Raw genomic sequence first — 20,764 nt, 5'->3', positions numbered from 1 at the left:
TTACTTAAATAATAAATAAATAAATAGATTGTTTTGGCTATTTGGGGTCTTTTGTGAGTCCATATAAATTTTAGGATTCTTTGTTCTAGTTCTGTGAAAAATTACTATTAATATTTTGATAGGGATTACTGAGGTAGTAGATATTTTAACAATTCTTCTAATCCACAAGCATGGAGTATCTTTCCATTTTTTCTGTCATCTTCAGTTTCTTCATAAGTGTCTTACAGGGTTCAGAGTATATGTCTTTCATCTCCTTGGTGAAGTTTATTCCTTAGGATTTTATCCTTTTTGGTGTAAGTTTAAATGGGCTTTAAAAAAAAAAGATTTTGTTTATTTAACAGAGAGAGGCATCGAGAGAGGGAACATAAGCAAGGAATGGGAGAGGGAGAAGCAGGCTTCCCACTGAGCAGGGAGCCCAATATGGGGCTTGATCCCAGGATCCTGGGACCATGACCTGAGCCAAAAGCAGACGCTTAACAACTGAGCCACCCAGTAACTCCTAGGATTGTTTTTTTTTAATTTCTCTTTTCTTCTAGTTCTTTATTAGTGTATGGATATGCAACAGATTTCTGTATTGCTTTTGTATCCTACAACTTTACTGAATTCATTTATTACTTCTAGTAGGGTTTTGGTGGACTTTTTAGGGTGGTGTGTGTGTATGGGGGGGTAATGTCATTTGCAAATAGTGATAGTTTTACTTTTTTCTTTTTAAATATAATTTATGTACACTGTGGCTTTGTACAATAATAGCAGAGATTATTCCTGTGTTTGTAAGTACATCAGTATTATCAGGTACGTCTGAGTATCAGAATAGGAACATGGAATCTTCATGGTTACTAAATTCTTGAGTAGTGAAATGTGTGATGGCATGACTATGTCTTGACAGGACTTAAGTGGCTACACCTGCTTATATTGCCAGTCTCTGCACTACCCTCAAGGAGGCGGCCAAGGCTGTTTTGTTTGTGTAAACCACATTGCTTTTTTTTTTTTTTTTTTTTTTAATTTTACAGAGAGAGGGAGTGAGGGAGAGAGAGAATCTTAAGTAGGCTTCATGCCCAACATGGAGCCTGATGTGGGGCGTGATCTCATGACCCTGAGATCATGACCTGTGCCAAAATCAAGTTAACCAACTAAGCCACCCAGGGGCCCCTGGCCCCACATTGCATTTTCTAGTAAATGATTACTCTTAAACTGAAACCACAAGAGAAACTTCTCATTTAAAAATTAGTTATAAATTAAGAACTCTTAAGGGTTGAATGTGAGAATTTCAAGTTGGGGCGGTGGGTATTGGTAATGTATCCACTAGTTGAATTGTATACTTTGGAGAACTATTTGCATTTTAAGTGTCCTTCTCTCTTCTTGGAATGTTCCACTGATTTATTGCTCACTGGGATAAATTTGCTAATTAATTTAGACTTTGTCAGTGTCAAAGCAGAGCTTTCCAAGTATTAATGTGTATATTACCTAAATATATTTCTTCAGTTTATCTTATAGAAATAATACTTCTCTATATTTAAAATATTTTAATAGGTCTATAATACAGTATGCTTTTAATAACAGAATAGACCAGAGGAAATTATCAAATTATCATATGTGATGTCATTTGCACATTTCACCAAGCAGTCATGTACAATAACTGACATACTGATTTTTCCAGGAAGTTGGTATTTAGAAAAATAATTGCCAGGGGTCACATAGTGTTTGTTTTCAAAGTAATGTCTTTCACTGGACCTCATTGTACCCTAGAGAGCTATCCAGGATTCATGTTAGAATTTTAACACAGAAAAATTTGAAGGATAAAAAGATATTTATACAGACTCAGGAGGAAGAAACACCGTTTTAGAAATCAGCCTATGAAGTAGCAAGATTTTAACAGTGATTTTATCTGTAGTTGTCTCTTTAACAAATGGATAGGGGCTCTGAGGCTCATTGTTGATGGCATGGGAGGAACAAAGTGGTAGGACATGATAACAGAGATGAGACTGAATACTCGGGCATCAAAAAATACTATTACATATGACCAAGGCACTGCTTAGAGAAACAAAGGTTTCTAAAACCAGACATATGTTGGAGTGGCCAAGAATGAAGATGACTGTTTAATAGATGTGGCTGTTTAATAATTTTCAAAATAGAAGTCACAGTGGGAAGCTTATAGTAGAGCTAGTCTCCTAGAGGAAATCTATGAGGAACTCTTGTCTTCTTCTTAATGATGTAGGAAGAACCAAGTCAGCAGAGATGCAATTCACTTGTAATACAAAGCAAGTTTGATTTGAGCTAAGAACACGGAAATCAGAGACTTCTCAAGAAGACAAGTAGAGGTGCGCTTGGGTGGCTCAGTGGGTTGGGCTTCTGCCCTCGGCTCAGGTCATGATCCCAGTGTCCTGGGATTGAGCCCCATATCGGGCTCTCTGCTCGGCGGGGAGCCTGCTTCCCTCTCTCTCTGCCTGCCTCTCTGCCTACTTGTGAACTATGTCTGTCAAATGAATAAATAAAATCTTAAAAAAAAAAAAAGACAAGTAGAATATTATTGTGTACCTGTGGCTTTTATTGTGCTTACTTTGGGCATTCCTCATGGCTGGAAAATACCGATGGATTAAATGGGATGCAAAGCCAGTTAACTCGGTCTGTCAGTTACAGGTAATCGGAAAATACTAAAACAATGATTGGAATTATAGTGTAGCTTGCCAAAGTCTAAAGAAATTTTTCATTTCTGGGTGCTTATGTGGCTCAGTTGGTTAAGCATCTGCATTCTGCTCAGATCATGATCCCAGGGTTCTGAGATCAAGTCCCATATTGGGCTCCCTGTTCAGCGAGGAGTCTGCTACTGCCTCTCCGCACCCCCACCCCCCGCCCCGCTCATGCTCTCTCTCTCTCATGGTCTCTTTCTCTGTCTCTCAAATGAAATGCTTCAGAAAAATTTTCCAATTCTTAACTTATGCTAAGTCTTTTAAAATAAATTCAGATATGCAGCTTACAGCTGGTTTGTTGGTCTTCAAATTAATTGCCTTAAATTTTAAACAAGTTCTTTTCCACTCAGTAGCCTTCTGTACTCATGAACACAGAGCATTCTACAAGTCACTTAAATTCCATTTTAGAATTTCCTCCTTCACCTTAAATTTTCAGTGTTGTAAGTAATCTGAAAGACAGAAAGAGGGATGAAGTGTGAGTGTGTTGATTTAATTAATCTTCAAGACAGAGTTATAAAACCAATTTCCACTTAAACTGAAATAAGAACACAGAATTATAAGGAAAAACTTTTGCCAAAGCTCATCTTGAAAAGGTTAAGTTGCTCAGTTTGAGAAAGGGGCCATATTTTATTTTTTATTTTATTTTAAAAAACTTTTTGAGATTTATTTGTTTATATAGAGAGAGTGAGCATGTGCAGAGGGAGAAGGAGAGGGAGAGAATCGACTCCCTGCTAAGCGTGGAGTCCAGTGCAGGGCTCAATCCCATGACCCTGAGATGACGACCTAAGCCAAAAATCAGGAGTTGGATGCTTGACCGACTGAGCCCCCTGGGCGAGAAAGGGACCATGTTTTAGATGCTGATCTCTGTTATGATCTACATACACTATGGGACCTTCCAGAAGTGACTGAAACAATGTAGCATATAGACATCAGAAGACTCAGTGCTATGCAGTGTGTTTAGTTCACAGAATAATAGAAGCAGTTGAAATTTCCTTAAAATATCTATATAAAAACATACTAAGTTTTCCAAAACATGAAATGCAAAATGTTTGTAACTACATCATTCTTCAGCCAAAATAGGTCCAGAAATGTCGAATATGCAAGTATTAATTGTGATGACTTTAAGATTAGTCAGAAACCTTACCTAAGTGACATTCCAAAGTATACAGGTCAAACTTGTATAAAATTGGTATTAACCCAGTTAGAAATACAAAATGAAAATTATGGATGTTGCCTCAAGTATCTGGGATTTCACGGGTTTATAAGCAGACCATGTAACAAAGTAATTCTAGTTTTAAGAATACCTTATATTTCAGTATTTCAAAAATTTCAAGAAGTCCCACAACAACATCAAAAATCATTTATCTGGAAATTAGAGTTCTTTGTGATTCATCAGTTCAGCAGAATGCAGGTAGTATAAACAAAAGTTTAACTTACTGAAGACATTAGACCATGCCATTATAAAAAGAGTAAACTGTCCTTGGATCAAGGTTTTTTTTTTAAAAACCCAAAACATATACACAAATTACCTGGATTAGTTAAGAGGGTGATAAAAAGGTGCTAAAACTCAAATCTATACTATCACTCTTTGGTGTGATAAAAATTTGGGTTAGGTATTAACTCAACTTTTGAATGAAATGTTTGTTTTCATATACCTCGGCCAGTTTGCCATGGAATGTTTGTGCTAGTTTACTGTAGGTATTGAAGAATTGATTATCTATACAGAATAGACCTTTTGGTTCATTGGTTGGTTGTAAGAGAGTAGGCTGATGTAGACCTTAGACACCTTTCCATTTCGGGTCACTAATGGTTCCAGCTTGTGTGCTGGATTGGTTGGTTTGTTTGCTTATTTATTTATTTGAAAGAGCGTGCAAGAGAGAGGACAAGCAGGGGGTGAGGCAGATGGAGCGGGAGAGGAGATTCTCCGCTGAGCAAGGTGCCTGATGCCGGACTGGATCGCAGGACCTTGGGATCATGACCTGAGCTGCAGGCAGATGCTTAATTATCTGAGCCACCCAGGAACCCCTGGGATTGGTGTTTTATTTGGCAGTGATGCTAAACTAGCAGGGTTTAGGGAAATGTCAAATTGTCCTGATAACCTTTGTGCTTTGTTATGTGCCTTCAGCTCAGTTCATTGTTCAGTCACAGAGACTAGCTAAATTCAAGCATTCCAAATCCACGAACATTTGATAAATGACTCTGGTTTAGATACAACCATTTTAGGAAAAAAAAAAAAAAAAGAAAAAAGAAAAAAAATAATCCAAAACTTGTATTCTCATTTTGACACTGCTATCTGTTTGTGTATGCTTATGCAACCTGATTGATTTTATTGTTAGCCTAGTTTAGCCATATATGGAATAGATTATTTGTGATTTGGGGCCGCATGTATTTGGTTTACTCTGTTAAGGGATTGCCATAGTGTGGGTGAGGAAGAGTTAATTCTAGTTCATGATCACTTAAAAGCTGGATGATTTAAGGATGATGCACGTGTTTCTAACTCATAATAACTCAGTAAACTTTCTGGAGTTTCTTCTATATGCAAGGGTTCCAAAATTATAAAAAATGAATAAGGTATTTCTGCTATGAGGAGCTAAGTACTGTGAGAAAGACATATAAACAAATAATTAAAAAGCTGAATGACAGATGTAAAGTAGAGGAACATATATGATGCTATGGAAACACTGAAGAAGGAATGCTTAATTTTGTCAGAGTGAATCAGTTGTCAAGGCAACAGGCTAAATAGTGGGGAATCCAGTTTGTATACAAAGGGAAGTTTTAGGAGTGTTGTGGAAGTGTGTTTGTATAGCCTTTCTGAAAGATCTTATTTTCCAGTATAATTTGTAGTACAGGAAAATAGCTGTCACTAAAATTGTGACCGTTTCATAGGGTGACCTTTATTATTGGCCATGTATACTTAGCAGGATTCATAGTGTGAATATGCTTTATTGATTAGAGGCAAAGTGCAGGTCGAAATAGAAGAATTGATTGTATGGATTATTTCTTTATTTTAGGTAGTAATTTCAGACAGATTCATCACCAGATCTTCTAATAGAACTGACAAGCCTCAGAATTAACAAATATGTTTCGTCTTATGTCAGTTTTCCTGGTTACCTACCTTCAAATGGAGTTTCCAGTTAAGGAAAACAGTTAAGAAGCAAATCAAAACAGGAAAACCAAGAAACAGGGAAAATAATAAATTAGGCCCTTCTTCACTGCTTAATGTTATTGACTTTTTAAAGATCAGTTAGTTACTAGGCTTTGGTATTCAAATATAAAATAAATCTAACTGATGAGAAAATATTGAATATGAGCAACAGAATATTTGATAAATTGAAACTATAGGGGCGCTTGGGTGGCTCAGTTGGTTAAGCATCTGCCTTCAGGTTGGGTCTGATCCCAGGGTCCTGGGATTGAGCCTCTTTCAGGCTCTCTGTTTAGCGGAGAGTCTGCTTTTCTCTCTCCCTCAGCCCCTACCCTGCTCCTTCTCTCTCTCACTCACTCAAATAAATAAATAAAAATAAAAAATAAAATAACCTAAAAAAAATTGAAACTATAATGGATATATTACTTTAAAAAAATGTGTTCTCAATAGATATTACAAACATGGTACAAAATTCAGGAGTACAAAAAGGCATAGATTAAAAAGTGAGTCTTCTTTCCCCTAATCATCTAGTTTTCTTCTTCAAAAGTAATTCCTGTTAACTCGTGTCTTTGGTATTTCATATACAAGTCAATAAAATATATGTGTGTGTGTATATACCTATAATATATAGGTATATGTCTGTATTTATTTATATGAATATATAAATATATATGTAAAAAGAAAACAAATTGTATCATACTATCCTGTATTCTGTATCTTGCTTTATTCATAACGCAATATATCTTGGAATTGATTCCATAATATTCCATATAGAACTGCTTTACTTTTTAAAATAATAGCTTTATGGAAATACTTCACAGATCATACAATTCACTCATTTATATTGTACAATTCATTGGTTTTAGTATAGTTTCAGAATTTTAGAATACTTTTTAGAACATTTTCATCATCCCCCAAAAAACCTATAGCCTTTAGCATTTGCTCCTCATTTGCCTCCAGTCTCCCCAGCTTCTGGCAACCACTAATCTACTTTGTGTCTCTGTAGATTTCCCTATTCTGGGACAGTTAATGTAAACCAAATCATAAAATATGCAGTCTTATGTCACCGCTTAATGGCTTAATGGCTGAATTAAAAGACAGTAATGTCTGTCTTATGGGTATATCATAATGGATTTAACCTGTTGCCTCTTGATGGACAGTTAGATTGCTTTTGATCTTTTGTCATTACAATTAATAATGCAGTGACAATACTTGTATGTAATTTATATGTGTATGAGTATAATGAGTGTAATTCTGGGAACAAAACTGCCAAGACTCAAAGGGTATACGCATTTTAAAATCTGCAAATAGTACAGCATTGCATTTATTTCTGTAGGGTACCTTTAATGTCCAGCCCTCTCTTTCTTAAGTTGAAGAGCTTTTATGTTTACTACTTGGAGAAAATCTTGTTGACAGATGTTTGCGTAAGCTTGGCAGCTGCCCAAAACAGGTATTATTCTAGGTCCCCTTATGTGCTGTTTGGTATGGAATTGATTTTTCACACCACAATGTTTCCCTGTACACTTCTGCTAACATAATATTAAGATACCTGAATTTGGTCTGGTTAAAATTTTGGTCTAGTTTTTGGCGACAGCCTTGTTTGTTCTCCTTTAAAAAAAAAAGTGTCTGGGGTTATTTTAATTCTTTCTATATACCAGAGAATCAAAACCTGAGCCAGTAGATGTATCAAATAGTATATATCCTACGATTATTAATATTGGTGATAGGCTAAAATTCTGGTATCTTATTTAAATATATGGTCTGTGTTGTATATAAAAGCTTTCAAAACTAACATAGTGATCAACTAATATGGAAATGAGATGCTATTTATTTATATAACTAACCAAAAAAATGGATAAAAGAAATACATTTTCTTTATTATTTATCAAATATAAATTCTCACTGGACAAGAACTGTGTACTTGCTTTTATGTGGAAGAGTATATCTGTACCTTTTAATTTATTTTTATTTATTTATTTTTTTAAAGAGGGAATGTAGGGGATGGGGCAGCAGGAAAGGGAGAGAGAGAGAATCTTAAGCAGGCTCCACACCCAGCACAGAGTCCAAATAGGGCTTGATCTCGCAACACTGAGATCATGACCTGAGCCAAAATCAAGAGTCTAAAGCTTAACCGACTATGCCATCCAGGTGCTCCTATCTGTACCTTTTTAAAAAAGATACACTTGAGTGTGTTGTCATGTATGTGGAACTAAAGTAGAAGTATCCTTATTCTAAGCGGAGGGTGTGTCATTTTAGTTATTTATTTGTGGGCTTAAGGAGTGATAACTTTGTTTCCAGCTGGAAACCTCTAATTGTCCAAGTGATCAATAATAACCTCATTTGTTGGACAGTGGCACCTATTGGTAGTTTAATATTTTCATAACCCAGCTTGAAAGGCATTGTAAATACATACATAGTAAAGTGAGTAGGAGAACAAAATTTCCAGAACTTTATAAATAAAGTGACAGAATGTTATGGAAGAGAGTCCTATCGGGCCAAGGAGAGAGCACAAACTGGAGAGCAGTACAAGCACAAAAATGAGTATGTGAAATGTTTAAGGACTGCTGATATCTCTGCTGAGGTCCTATGATATATGATAGAGATGCCAATAGGCTGTTTATATGCAGTGACCTGAGTTGTCAATATATTTATAAGTGAGGATCACATGGTTTATGAGCTATAGCATAAAATGACATTGAAATTTGGTTGAGCCTGGAGTCATTTGAAATTAGCTTCACATTTTTTTTATCTGATTTCTAATAAGTTTGGTAAAGATTTACATTTTTTTTGAAAGCTGCAGATTTTTAGGGCAGTAAATTTATTCTGTGTAATACTGTAATGGTAGATATGTTACGTTACATGTTTGTAAAAACATAGAACTATATGCCATCCAAAGGGTGAATGCTAATATAAAGTATGGACTTTACTTAATAATGTATAAATATTGGACCATCAAATGTACCACCCTAAGGCAAGCTATAAATGGGGAAAATAGGGCTAATGTGATAAGGAAATATATGGGAACCCCCTCTACTTTATGCTCAGTTTTTCTGTAAACCTAAAACTGATCTAAAAATAAGTCTATTAATTAAAAAAAAAAAAAAAAGCTGCCGATAATGATGAGAGAAAGGCTTTTGGGTCTTTGGATATTCTTGGTCTCCGTATCAGACATCAGAATCAAAGAGGAAAAGCCGATATTGGTGAATTAATCCCTTCCTTTCAGCTTGGCCTCTGATGCCCACTTTATTTTAGTCTTTGTCTAGCATTCAGGGTTGGCTAGCAGCTGTCCCATGAGGATTGTCATTATAACTCTCCATTCATAGACCTGGGGAGAATCTGTGGCGGACTTTCCCTTGTGAAATAACACCCTTATGTTCCAGGCTTGAGCAGTGGAGGGATAATATTCATGTGAGGTGGGTGTTTGAACATCATGATTCCATTTCTGGACTTCTTGCAATCATTGTTGGATTCAGATGATACCTTTCCTTCTCAAATTTGACCTAACGTGGACACAGACTTTGGTAGGGCTGAATCTAGGCTGTAATGTTGAACAAGACCTTATCAAAAGCTTCAAGATATTAGCCTTTATCTATTTCATGTATCTGGCTTGTTTGATTGTTTTTTGGAAGAATATAATCTGTTATCATGGCCTGTATATATGAGGTAAAAGACTTCTTTCCATCTCACTGAAATTATTCTTAAACTTATCTCACTGTCTGGATCTCTCTTCCTATCCAGGGTTTGCCTTTCTGTACTAAATGCTCTGTTCTATATCTGCCTTTTTTTCCAAAATGGAAATGCCTCCAGATGGCCTCTCACAGATTGTGTGGCCTTACTCTTTGTCTCAAAAGGGACAAACATGTAAGGACTGATGTTGACCCAAATCTGTTTCTTTCTGCCCAGAATGAATAAAAACCTAGATTAGCATCAGTACTTCCTGAATTGGAGCTATTCTAATTATCCACCCAGCTACCAACGTAGGAACTGAGGGTTCTTTTAGGGGAGCTCACTTTCCTAACTGTCTTCAAGGACAGTTGTCATTAATGAGGCATACTTTTCATCCTTGAATCATAGTTTTGTAGAGCTAAAAGATATCTCAAGGATCCATCATTTTCAATCTACTGCACTTATTTTATGATGCAGAAACAGTCATACAGTTTTAGGTACTACATGACTTTGCTTGGGTCCTAGCTTTGATAGTATTAGCAGAGCAGGGAACCAGAATCTAGTTTAATATGTCCTAATCCAGTGGTCTTTTTATCACAAAGTGCTTCTTTTGAGAAAAAGTAACCAGAACCAGAAAAAGCTCACTAGAAGTTGAGCCTGGAATTTGCTAACTCATCATTACAGGGTCTTCCTTGCAAAAACATTTTTACTATAGTTTTTATGAATTTTTTTTAAAAAAGATTTATTTACTCTTGAGAGAGAGAGAAAGAGCTGGGGGAAGGGCAGAAGGAGAGAGAATCTCAAGAAGACTCCCTGCTGAATGAGGAGCCTAATGCGGGGCTCGATCCCATGACTCCAAGATCATGACCTGAACTGAAATGAAGTCAGGCACTCAACTGACTGAGCCATCCAGGCACCCCAAGTTTTTTCTTTTATTTAAGATTAAAATACATTATTGATTTTCTGCTGAGGGTGTTGAGAGTTAGTGGGGAAATATTTTATGCCAGTTTTGCTAGAATTCAAAACAACCTTTGAATAAAGTAGGTATATCATGAACTCCTTGAGAAGATAATGTAATCTTTAAATGTTACATTCATAATTTTAATTCATTCAGCTTTTTGAATGTGTGAGATGAGGTTTTTTTTTTTCCTAATACACTCTGAGGTGTTTTTGGAAATAAATGTGTCCAAAGATGTAAAACTTTGGATATCAGGAAGTCCCATGATAGTGCTTTTTAAGGTAATTGGATTGCCTATTGATTATTATGACTCTTCACTGTAGATGAAGTTTCATTTACTGTTCACTTGAAATTCTGGTTGTCCAGTGTTCTTATTATCTCTGTCAGCTACTTCTCTTTATTCTTGCATTCCATCTGGCCATCTCATTGTTTGTTCTTTCTTTCTTTCTTTTTTTTTTTTTTTCATCTCATTGTCCTTAAAAAGGAAAGGGATTGAAGTAAATGGGGTGGACTTTTAAAAAAATGTGGTAAGATTTGGGGTGCCTGGGTGGCTCAGTGGATTAAAGCCTCTGCCTTAAGCTCAGGTCATGATCCCAAGCTCCTGGGATCTAGTCCCGCATGGGGCTCTCTGCTCAGCAGGGAGCCTGCCTCTCCCTCTCTCTCTGCCTGCCTCTGCCCACTTGTGATTTCTGTCTGTCAAATAAATAAATAAAATCTTTTTTTTAATAAATAAAATCTTAAAAAAGAATAAAAAATTAAAAATGTGGTAAGATTTAAAGGCAGATAAGGTTGTATTTCACAATGTAATCTCACAATGAAACACCCAAATAGTATAACATTATATTTTTATTCCAGGTCTTCATTTCAGAGAATCTGAAGTTAATACTGTGCATCTTTTTCAATAACTTTTTATTTGAATACAAAGATAATATACATACATTGTAGACAATTTGGAAAGTATAGACAAATCCAGAGAAGAAAGTAAAAATCATCACTTGTAATTCTAGTATTTAGTGATAATCACTGTTAATATTTGGTGGTTGTTTTAGTCATTAGTATATACATATTTTGAATTCTTTTTAATGGGGTTATAATGCATTTGTAACCGCATTTTTAATAGGCAAATAATATTTTCCTCTTTAAAAGTCCTTCATAGATTCTTTTTTAATAGATGCATATTATTTTACAGTATGGCTGTACCAGGATTTCTTTAAACAGTTTCTTTTTGAAAGATACTCAGCTTGTTTCTAGCTCTTCCATAAGAAAGCTGTCATTGTTGTAGGCTTCATGTTAGGAATATCTGTGATTGTTTCTCATTAGACTTTTAAGGAAATCTTTAAAAATTTGTAAGTGAAACCTAAGGCAAAGAAAAACTAAATAAGAACATAGTATTACATAATAAACCAGTGATCTTTTGTTAATTCTTAGCACAGTGTTTAGTTCACATTTATCCTGATACTTTAAATGGCAGTGTATTTAGATTAATGTACAGTTTGAATTAAAATGATTTAATTTTAACACAAGCCAGTCTGAAAACTGGTTTTTTTTTTTTGAAAATTTCTTGAGGTTGCACATTGAACTACACTTCACATGTCTGACTTTTAGTCCATGTATTTTTCATGACCTTAAAATTTAAAAAATCTTAATTTCATGAGGATTAATTATTTGCTTTCTTCTTCAGAAGTTTTGAATGAGTTGTGTACAGTATACTGATTTTTTTAAGTTGAGTATTGGTAATATGTGTTCATCTCAGACTAATCTCACAAGATTTTCTTAATAAATTTATAGTTCTGGTATATATCAATGATATGGATCATTTAGAATTGGTTGTCTAATATATTATGTGGTACTTTATACCACAGAACCATATACTTTAGAAACCCAATGCCATGTTAAAGTTTGAATTTTCAGTATATTCTTGCATCACAATAGGATCATGCCATAAGATTTTTTTCTTATATGAATATTGGAAATACTGTTCTTTCTAATCATCAGCTATCTTAGCTATAGCAAACAAAACTAATTTTTGTCAGAAGTGCCTGATCAGTTTATGTGACCGCTTTTTTCCCTCTAACCCTATTACCCCTCTACTCCCAATCAAGTGAAAATTCCTTCTTTGTGATACTTTATGTATAAGGGTATTCACCAGATGACCTTTTATTATATTTAGGGATACAGGTGCGTGTTTCTTCCATAAACTACAGGTTCCCCAAGGAATGAATTTTCATGTTTGTATCTACCCACTTATATTGTGCTAGGAGTTGGGCCAGTTATTTGGGAGTCACATGTTTTGGTGTTCAGTAAATTTTCATTGAGTTAAATTGAATAAAAATGTAGACTTGATTGCTTGATTGCTAGCAGAACTCTGTATTTCCTAAACAAGTTTGTTAATAATCTCAAATTATCAGGAGCAAATTTATTTTTATTTAAAATTGAGCAGATGGCTTGGTGCCTACACTTTTCAACTAAATAAAGATTTCTCTTTTAGGATTTGTTCGCACAGATATGACGAAAGACTTGAAAGAAGAACATTTAAAGAAAAGTATCCCCCTTGGGAGGTTTGGAGAACCTATTGATGTGGCACATGCGGTTGTGTTTCTTTTAGAATCACCATATATTACAGGGCATGTTCTGGTAGTGGATGGGGGATTACAACTCATGATATGATTAACAGATTATTCAGTTATAATAGTGATTATAATCAAGGGTACAGTTTGGCTATTGACAGTCATACCTGTGCAGGTGACATTTGCTAATTAGAGCTATTGATGATACAAGTATTGATTTTCATCTTTATATGAATATATCTGAAAAGAGCACTGTCTGACCATTTGTGTTTTCTAAGTGGTATGTACCTTATAGGCTCTAGCAATTTTAGTATATAGACATTTGCATAAATGGACACTAATTTATATTTTTGGTCTCAAAAGTGCAAAAATTATATAATCTGATTGGGCATGAATTATTTTATTCTATCAGTCAAAATTCTCTAGAAGTTAACGTATGGGCCATTGCTAAGATAGGAGTATTTGTAGGATATTATTTAGTTGTCAGTACTTTAGCAGTCCTGCCAGTTACACATTGTATTCCTTTCCCATATACCTTAGAAGAATAGTTTTTATACAGGTTGAAAAAAAATGATCAGTTTGGCATGAATTTAGAGCCTGGTTTCTTTGAGTGCATTATTCCTGATGAAGCGGCTGGACAAAATAATTCACAAATACAAATTCTCAAATACAGATGCGGTATAGTTGACTGATTCTTTAGAAATTCTCAAAGATGATGAAGATTAACCCTTAAGGTTTTAAGATCTGGTATAGGAATGAGCTGAGTTCTTATCAACTTAGGAAATAGAAGTAGTTTTTTTGTGTAACACTCAGTTTAGCAAACTACTTAAAAATAGTATAACAAATAATGACATCTTAAAAATCAAGAGTATTTTGTATGATTGAATATAATATGATTTTTTACCCTTAAACTTCAGAAATACTTAATTACAGAAATATGTAATTAATTACAGTAATACTTAATTACTACTGAATCATCAAAAAATGATAAATAAATATGCAGTAACAACAAATAAGATGTCTTCATAAGGAACAGTTAAAAAGCATTACTTTTAAGAGAAAATATCTGCCTGAGAATAGAAGTAAAGATACAAACTGAATGTAAAATATCAGGCAATATTTCTTTTGCATTGAACTCTCGTATCGAATTCTTTTGTGGGGAATAATATGATATTTTAAATAGTGTGGAGGATAATGTCACTGGATTCATGTTGATTTTTATTATTTATCATTTCAAAATATGTTTTAAATATTTACTGCATTTTAAAAAGTAATCTTTTAGAGTTTTATTAGAGCTGAACATTATTTTATTTAAACAGATTTAATTTTATATTGCAAGTCAGTGCAAAGGTGTGAGGAGGTTGTCCTAAATAAATGCAATGTGATAAAGATAATAAAAATAAAAAATAAAGTAAAAGGTAATAAAAGATTTAAATTCTACACCAAGCTTCCTGACTCAAAAATTATTTTAAATTTATCTTCAAAATAATCTTTACTTAGAGAAGTCTATTTAAGAGTGAGGAAGTTATTAAGTGTGAGTAAAATGAGTATTATTAATCAAACTGTTTACTAAATGCAAGCATGGTAATATATAGGATTTATCAAGCATTAACGGTTCTAGGCACATAAATGGAGCAGTCAGGATGGTTTCAAATGCTGTAGCTGATGCTTTTAAGGTAGGAGAGTCTGTGGAGACAAAGTAGGCCGTTTTTCTAATGCTGCCTCACCTGCACACCTTTAGCTACCTGCATTTCTTCACATAACATCCTCCTCAGGTTAGAATTTCCTTCTCCGGATACTTCATCTCTGAAATCATCAGTGAGGGCGATCTGACTGGTGATTAGGAAGAAACCAATATATTTCATTCAATTAGTGACATTAAGCTACAGATAGGTTTAACCTTTAAGAATGTATATTTACAACCTTTTTAACTGATACATCTCCCTCACCCAGGCCATATCAAAGTAGTAGAATATGGGAAGATTTTGAAATAGGTAAAATAAGCCTTCACTGTTCCACTCCAGGTGAATTCACTTACTTTCACGGACCTGGTAGAGCTTGTAATTTAATACTCCCGTCCTGTTGCTCAAATCAGTTGGCAGCCGTTGTGTGTGTTCGGCCATTCAAGAACTTCTGTGATTTCTTAACAACTTGACATACATACAGTTGACTTTTGAACAACATGGTTTTGAGCTGTGTGGGTCCACTTATATGGGCATATTTTATAGTACACTACTGTAAATGTATTTTATGATTTTAATATTTTTTCTAGCTTTATTGTGAGAATACAGAATATATACATCTTACAAAAAATGTGTTCACTATTTACGTTATTGGTAAGGCTTCCAGTCAACAGTAGGCTATTAATGATTATGTTCTTGGGCATCAGTTATAGGTGAATTTTTGATTGTGCGGGTGATCAGTACCCCTAACCTTCTGCATTGTTCAAGGGTAAACTGTATACAAATTATTTAATAATTAAATTTCTTTTATATTTGTTTTATCTTTCTATTACATTGTAAGCTCCTGAGGGTAGAGACCATACTGTGTTTTCATTTATTTAGCTAATGAACTCAAATATTGGTTGAATACCTGCTAACTATCTGGAACTTCTTTTGATACCCCCACGTTGCCTAGTCATCCCTGAGTACATTGGATATGCTCCATAAATAACTGATAAACCACTATGATTTTTTGATTCAAGATCCATTCAAGAGTCCATTACTCTGTGCTATTAATAATTACATAATTACTCTGTTGGTGATAGTCACTGAGATATATCTGTTCTCTCAGTATGCATCCTGGAATACTATTTTTTTTTTAAATCAAATCCCTGTGACTTAATCTTTTTTGATAATTTATCTTTTTTGGTAATTTATCACTGATTTTGATGTTTACTTTCAATTTAAAATTGAATTTGCAATCCTAAGTCAATCAATTGTTTCCTGTTAGGCAGGATACCTTAGTTCAAGTAATTACCAGGAATTTGGTTAGAATTCCTGGGCTAATAACCCAAACGGTTATCAGTATTACCTGTAGAACTTTTTTTTTTTAATTGAAAAAAAAATAGTTCTTTTAAATGAAGTATGGTTAACACACAGTATTGGATCAGTTTCAGTAATTCAACATAGTAACAGTAATTCAACAACTTTATATGTTATGCTGTGCTCTCCAAAACTGCAACTACCATCTGTTACCATATAACACTATTATAATACCATTGACTGTATTCCTTCTACTGTACCTTTCATTCCTGTGATTTATTCATTTGGCAATTGAAAGCCAGTACCTCCCATTCCCCTTCACTCATTTTGCCCACCTCCCCCCATTGATATGACCTATGTATTTAGGGCATGTTTTTTGCTTTTTTTATGTGTGTGTGTGTTTTGATTCCACATATAAGTGAACTCCTATATTATCTTTCTCTGACTTATCTCACTTAGGATAATACCCTCTAGGTCCATTTATGGTGTCACCAGTGGCAAGGTATCATTCTTTTTATGGCTGAGTAATATTCCATTGTGTTTATATACACCACATTTTATTTTTCCATTCCTCTTTGATGGGCATTTGGGTTGCTTTCATATTTTGGCTGTTGCAAATAATGCTGCAGTAAGCATAGGGTGCATATATCTTTTTCAATTAATGTTCTCATTTTCTCTGGGTAAATACCTACTAGTGGAATTACTGGATAATACAGTATTTCAGTTTTCAGTTTTTTGAGGAATCTCCATATTGTTATTTGCAGTGGCTGCACCAATTTACAACCCACCAACAGTGTACAAGGGTTTCTTTTTCTCTACATCCTTGTCAGCCCTTGTTTTTTTCTTGTCATTTTGATTTTAGCCATTCTGTAAGGTGTAAGTTGCTATCTCATTGTAGCTTTGATTTACATTTTCCTGATAATTAGTGATGTTGAGCATCTTTTCATATGTCTGTTGACCATCAGTATGTCTTCTTTGAAAAAGTGTTCATTCAGGTCATCTGCCCATTTTCAAAGGGATTATTTAGGGGTATTTTTGGTGTTGAGTTGTGTAAGTTCTTTATACATATTGGATACTAATCCTGTATTGGATATATCATTTGCAGACATTTTCTCCCACTCAGTAAGTTGCCTTTGGTTTTGTTGATTTTTTAATTTTCCCTGTGCAAAAGCTTTTTAGTTTGATGTCCTAATAGTTTATTTTTGCTTTTGTTTTCTTTGCCTGAGGAGACTTAACTAGAAAAATATTGCTAAGACTGATGCCCAGGGTATTATTGCCTGTGTTTTCTTTTAGGAGTTTATGGTTTCAGATCTCCCACGTAGGCCTTTATGTCATTGTGAGTTTATGTATTGTGTAAGAAAGTGGTTGAACCCCATGTCGAGTTCTGCTCAGGAGGGAGTCTGCTTTAGGATTCTCTCACTCTGCCCTTTGCCTCCCCCTATTCATGTGGTCACTTTCTCTGAAATGATAAATTTTTAGAAAGTGGTCCAGTTTTATTCTTTTCAGTGTAGCTGTTGAGTTTTCCCAGCATCTTTTATTGAGGACTGTCTTTTCTTCATTGTATACTTCTATCACCTTTGCCATAGATTAATTGATCAAATAAGTGTGGGTTTTTCCTGAGTTCTCTATTCTGTTCTCTTGATCTGTGTGTCTTTTGCCAGTGCCATTCTGTTTTGATTACCATAGCTTTGTAATATAGTGTGAAATCTGGGATTGTGATACCTCCAACTTTGTTCTTTCTTAAGATTATTTTGGCTATTTGGCATCTTCTCGTTCCATCCAAATTTTAGTATTATTTTTTCTAGTTCTGTGAAAAATGCTCTTGGTATTTTGATAGGTTGCACTGAATCAGTAACATGGACAATTTTAACAGTATTAGTTTTTCCAGCCCATTAACATGGACTCACTTTCCATTTATTTGGCATCTTTAATTTCTTTCATGAGTGTTTTATAGTTTTCACAGAAACATCCGTGTTAAGTTTATTCTTACGTATTTTATTCTTTTTGGTGCAAATGGAAATGATTTCTTATTTCCTCTTTCTGCTACTTCAGTGTTAGTGTATAGAAATGTGACAGATTTCTTTATATTAATTTTGTAGCCTACAACTTTACTGAATTCATTTATCAGTTCTGTAGTTTTTTAGTGGATCTTTAGGATTTTCCATATATTACATTTGCAAATATTGACAGCTTAACTTTTTGCTTTCAATGTGGATTTTTTTTTTCTTGTCTGATTGCTGTTGCTGGGACTTTAAGTATTATGTAGAATAAATGGGGCGAGAAAGGATATCCTTGTCTTATTCCCAATCTTAGAACTTTTTCATCCTTAATTTTTCACCATTGAATATATTAGCTGTGGGTTTTTCATAAATGGCCTTTCTTATGTTGAGGTATGTTCTCTCTAAACTCACTTTGTTCAGGGTGGATTATGAATGAAGATTGAATTTTGTCAAGTACTTTTTCTGCACCTGTTGAGATGATACGATTTTTTAAAAAGTTTTAATTTTAATAATCTGGTGCTCATCACAAGTGTATTCCTTAATCCCCATCACCTATTTCACCCATTCCTTCATCCAACTCCCCTCTGATAACCATCAGTTTTTCTCTATAGTTAAGAGTCTGTTTCTTGGTTTGCCTCTCTTTTTTTCACCTTTGCTCGTTTGTTTCTTAAATTCCACATATGAGTGAAATCATATGGTATTTGTCTTTCTTTGACTTATTTCACTTAGTATTATACTCTCTAGCTCTTTCCATGTCATTGCAAATGGCAAGATTTCTTTATTTTTTATGGCTATATAATATTCCATTGTAGATACATTTATATCTGTGTATCTATATCTACATGTATTTATTTGTCCATCTCATCTTCTTTATCCATTCATCAGTGGACTTGTGGGCTGCTTCCATATCCAGGCTATTTGAAATAATGCTGCTTTAAACATAGAGGTGCATGTCCCTTTGAATTAGTGTTTTGTATTTTTGGGTAAATAGCTGGAGTGCAGTTGCTGGATCTTAGGTTAGTTCTGTTTTTAACTTTTTGAGGAACTTCCATACTGTTTTTCAGAGTGGCTGCACCAATTTGTGCCACCCAAGCTTCCCTTTTTTGAGTTTATATGATGTAAGAAAGTGGTCCAGTTTCATTCTTCTGCATGTGGCTGTCCCAATTTTCCCAATACTGATTGTTGAAGGGACTGTCTTTTTTCCACTGGATATTCTTTCCTTGTTTGTCTAAGATTAGTTGACAGTAGAGCTGAGGATCCATTTCTGGGCTCTATTCTGTTCCATTGGTTGATGTGTCTGTTTTTGTGCCAGTACCATACTGTCCTAATACAGCTTTGTAATACAGCCTGAAGTCTGAAATTGTGAAGCCTCCAGCTTTGTTTTTCTTCTTCAACATTCCTTTGGCTACTCAAGGTCTTTTTTGGTTCCATATAAATTTTAGGATTATTTATTCTAGCTGTGTTAAAAATCCTGATTGTATTTTGATAGAGATTGCATTGAATGTATAGATTGCTCTAAGTAGCCTAGCCATTTTACCAGTATTTGTTCTTCAGTGCATGAGCATGGAACATTTTTCCATTTCTTTTTGTCTTCCTCAGCTTCTTACATAAATGCCCTACAGTTTTCAGAGTACAGATCCTTTATCTCTTTGTTTGAGTTTATTCCTAGATATCTTACAGTTTTTGATGCAGTTGCAAATGGGATCGATTCCTTGATTTCTTCTCTTCTGCTTCATTATTAGTGTATAGAAATGCAGCTAATTTCTGGACATTGATTTTATATCCTGCTACTTTACTGAATTTATCAGTTCTTTCAGTTTTTTTGGTAGAATCTTTCGAGTTTTCTATGTATAGCTTCATGGTTGCAAAGAGTGAAAACTTTACTTTTTCCTTACCAATTTGGATGCCTTTTATTTCTTTTTGTTGTCTGATTGCTGTGGCTAGGACTTCCAGTACTATGTTGAATAAAAGTGGTGGGAGTAGACATCTTTGTCGTGTTTCTGACCTTAGGGGAAAAGCTTTCAGTTTTCCCCTCCCAATAGTTTATTTTTACTTTTGTTTCCCTTGCCTCAGGGAACCTATCTAGAAAATAGTTGTTATGGCCAGTGTCAGAGAGATTACTGCTTGTACTCTCCTCTAGGAGTTTTTATGGTTTCAGGTCTTGCATTTAGGTCTTTAATCCATTTTGAATTTATTTTTGTGTGTGGTGTAAAAAAGTGTGTCAGTTTCATTCTTTTGCATGTAGCTGTCCAGTTTTCCTAACACCATTTGTTGAAGAGACTCTCTTTTTCCCACTGAATATTCTTTCCTGCTTTGTCAAAGATTAATTTATCATATAATTGTGTGTTTACTTCTGTATTTTTTGTTTTGTTCTGTTGATCTACGTGTCTGTTTTTGTGCCAGTACCATACTGTTTTGATTACTACCGCTTTGTAATATAACCTGAAATCCAGAATCGTGATGCCTCCAGCTTTGCTTTTCTTTTTCAAGATTGTTTTGGCTATTCAGGTTCTTTAGTGGTTCCATACAAATTTTAGGATTGTTTGTTTTAGTTCTGTGAAAAATGCTGGTAGTATTTTGATAGGGATTGCATTAAATGTATAGATTGCTTGGGTAGTATAAACATTTTAACAGTATTTGTTCTTTTAATCCATGAGTATGGAATGTGTTTCTGTTTCTCTATATTGTTTTCAATTTCTTTCATCACTGTTTTGTAGTTTTCAGAAGACAGGTCTTTCACCTCTTTGGTTAGGTTTATTC

General features: G+C 34.5%; 1 protein-coding gene across 4 annotated transcripts in view; it reads left to right on the top strand.

Moving 5' to 3' along the window:
• Positions 1 to 20,764, top strand: part of CBR4 (carbonyl reductase 4) — a 68,109-nt gene that overhangs the window by 7,562 nt on the left and 39,783 nt on the right. Inside the window, exon 5 of one of the 4 annotated variants that reach the window (XM_032855459.1) lies at positions 12,942 to 13,341. The exons of the other annotated variants lie outside the window; for them this stretch is intronic. Coding sequence (XP_032711350.1) covers positions 12,942 to 13,120 — 179 coding nt within the window. The 3' untranslated portion in view covers positions 13,121 to 13,341. Of the gene's footprint in view, positions 1 to 12,941; positions 13,342 to 20,764 lie in introns of those variants that run through there. 4 annotated transcript variants of the gene reach the window in all.

Source organism: Lontra canadensis, unplaced genomic scaffold (assembly GCF_010015895.1).
Source record: "Lontra canadensis isolate GAN:19392208 unplaced genomic scaffold, GSC_riverotter_1.0 scaffold10, whole genome shotgun sequence".
Lineage (NCBI taxonomy): Eukaryota > Metazoa > Chordata > Mammalia > Carnivora > Mustelidae > Lontra > Lontra canadensis.
Note: the sequence above shows the minus strand (reverse complement) of the source record. Positions and strands in the feature narration are given on the sequence as shown.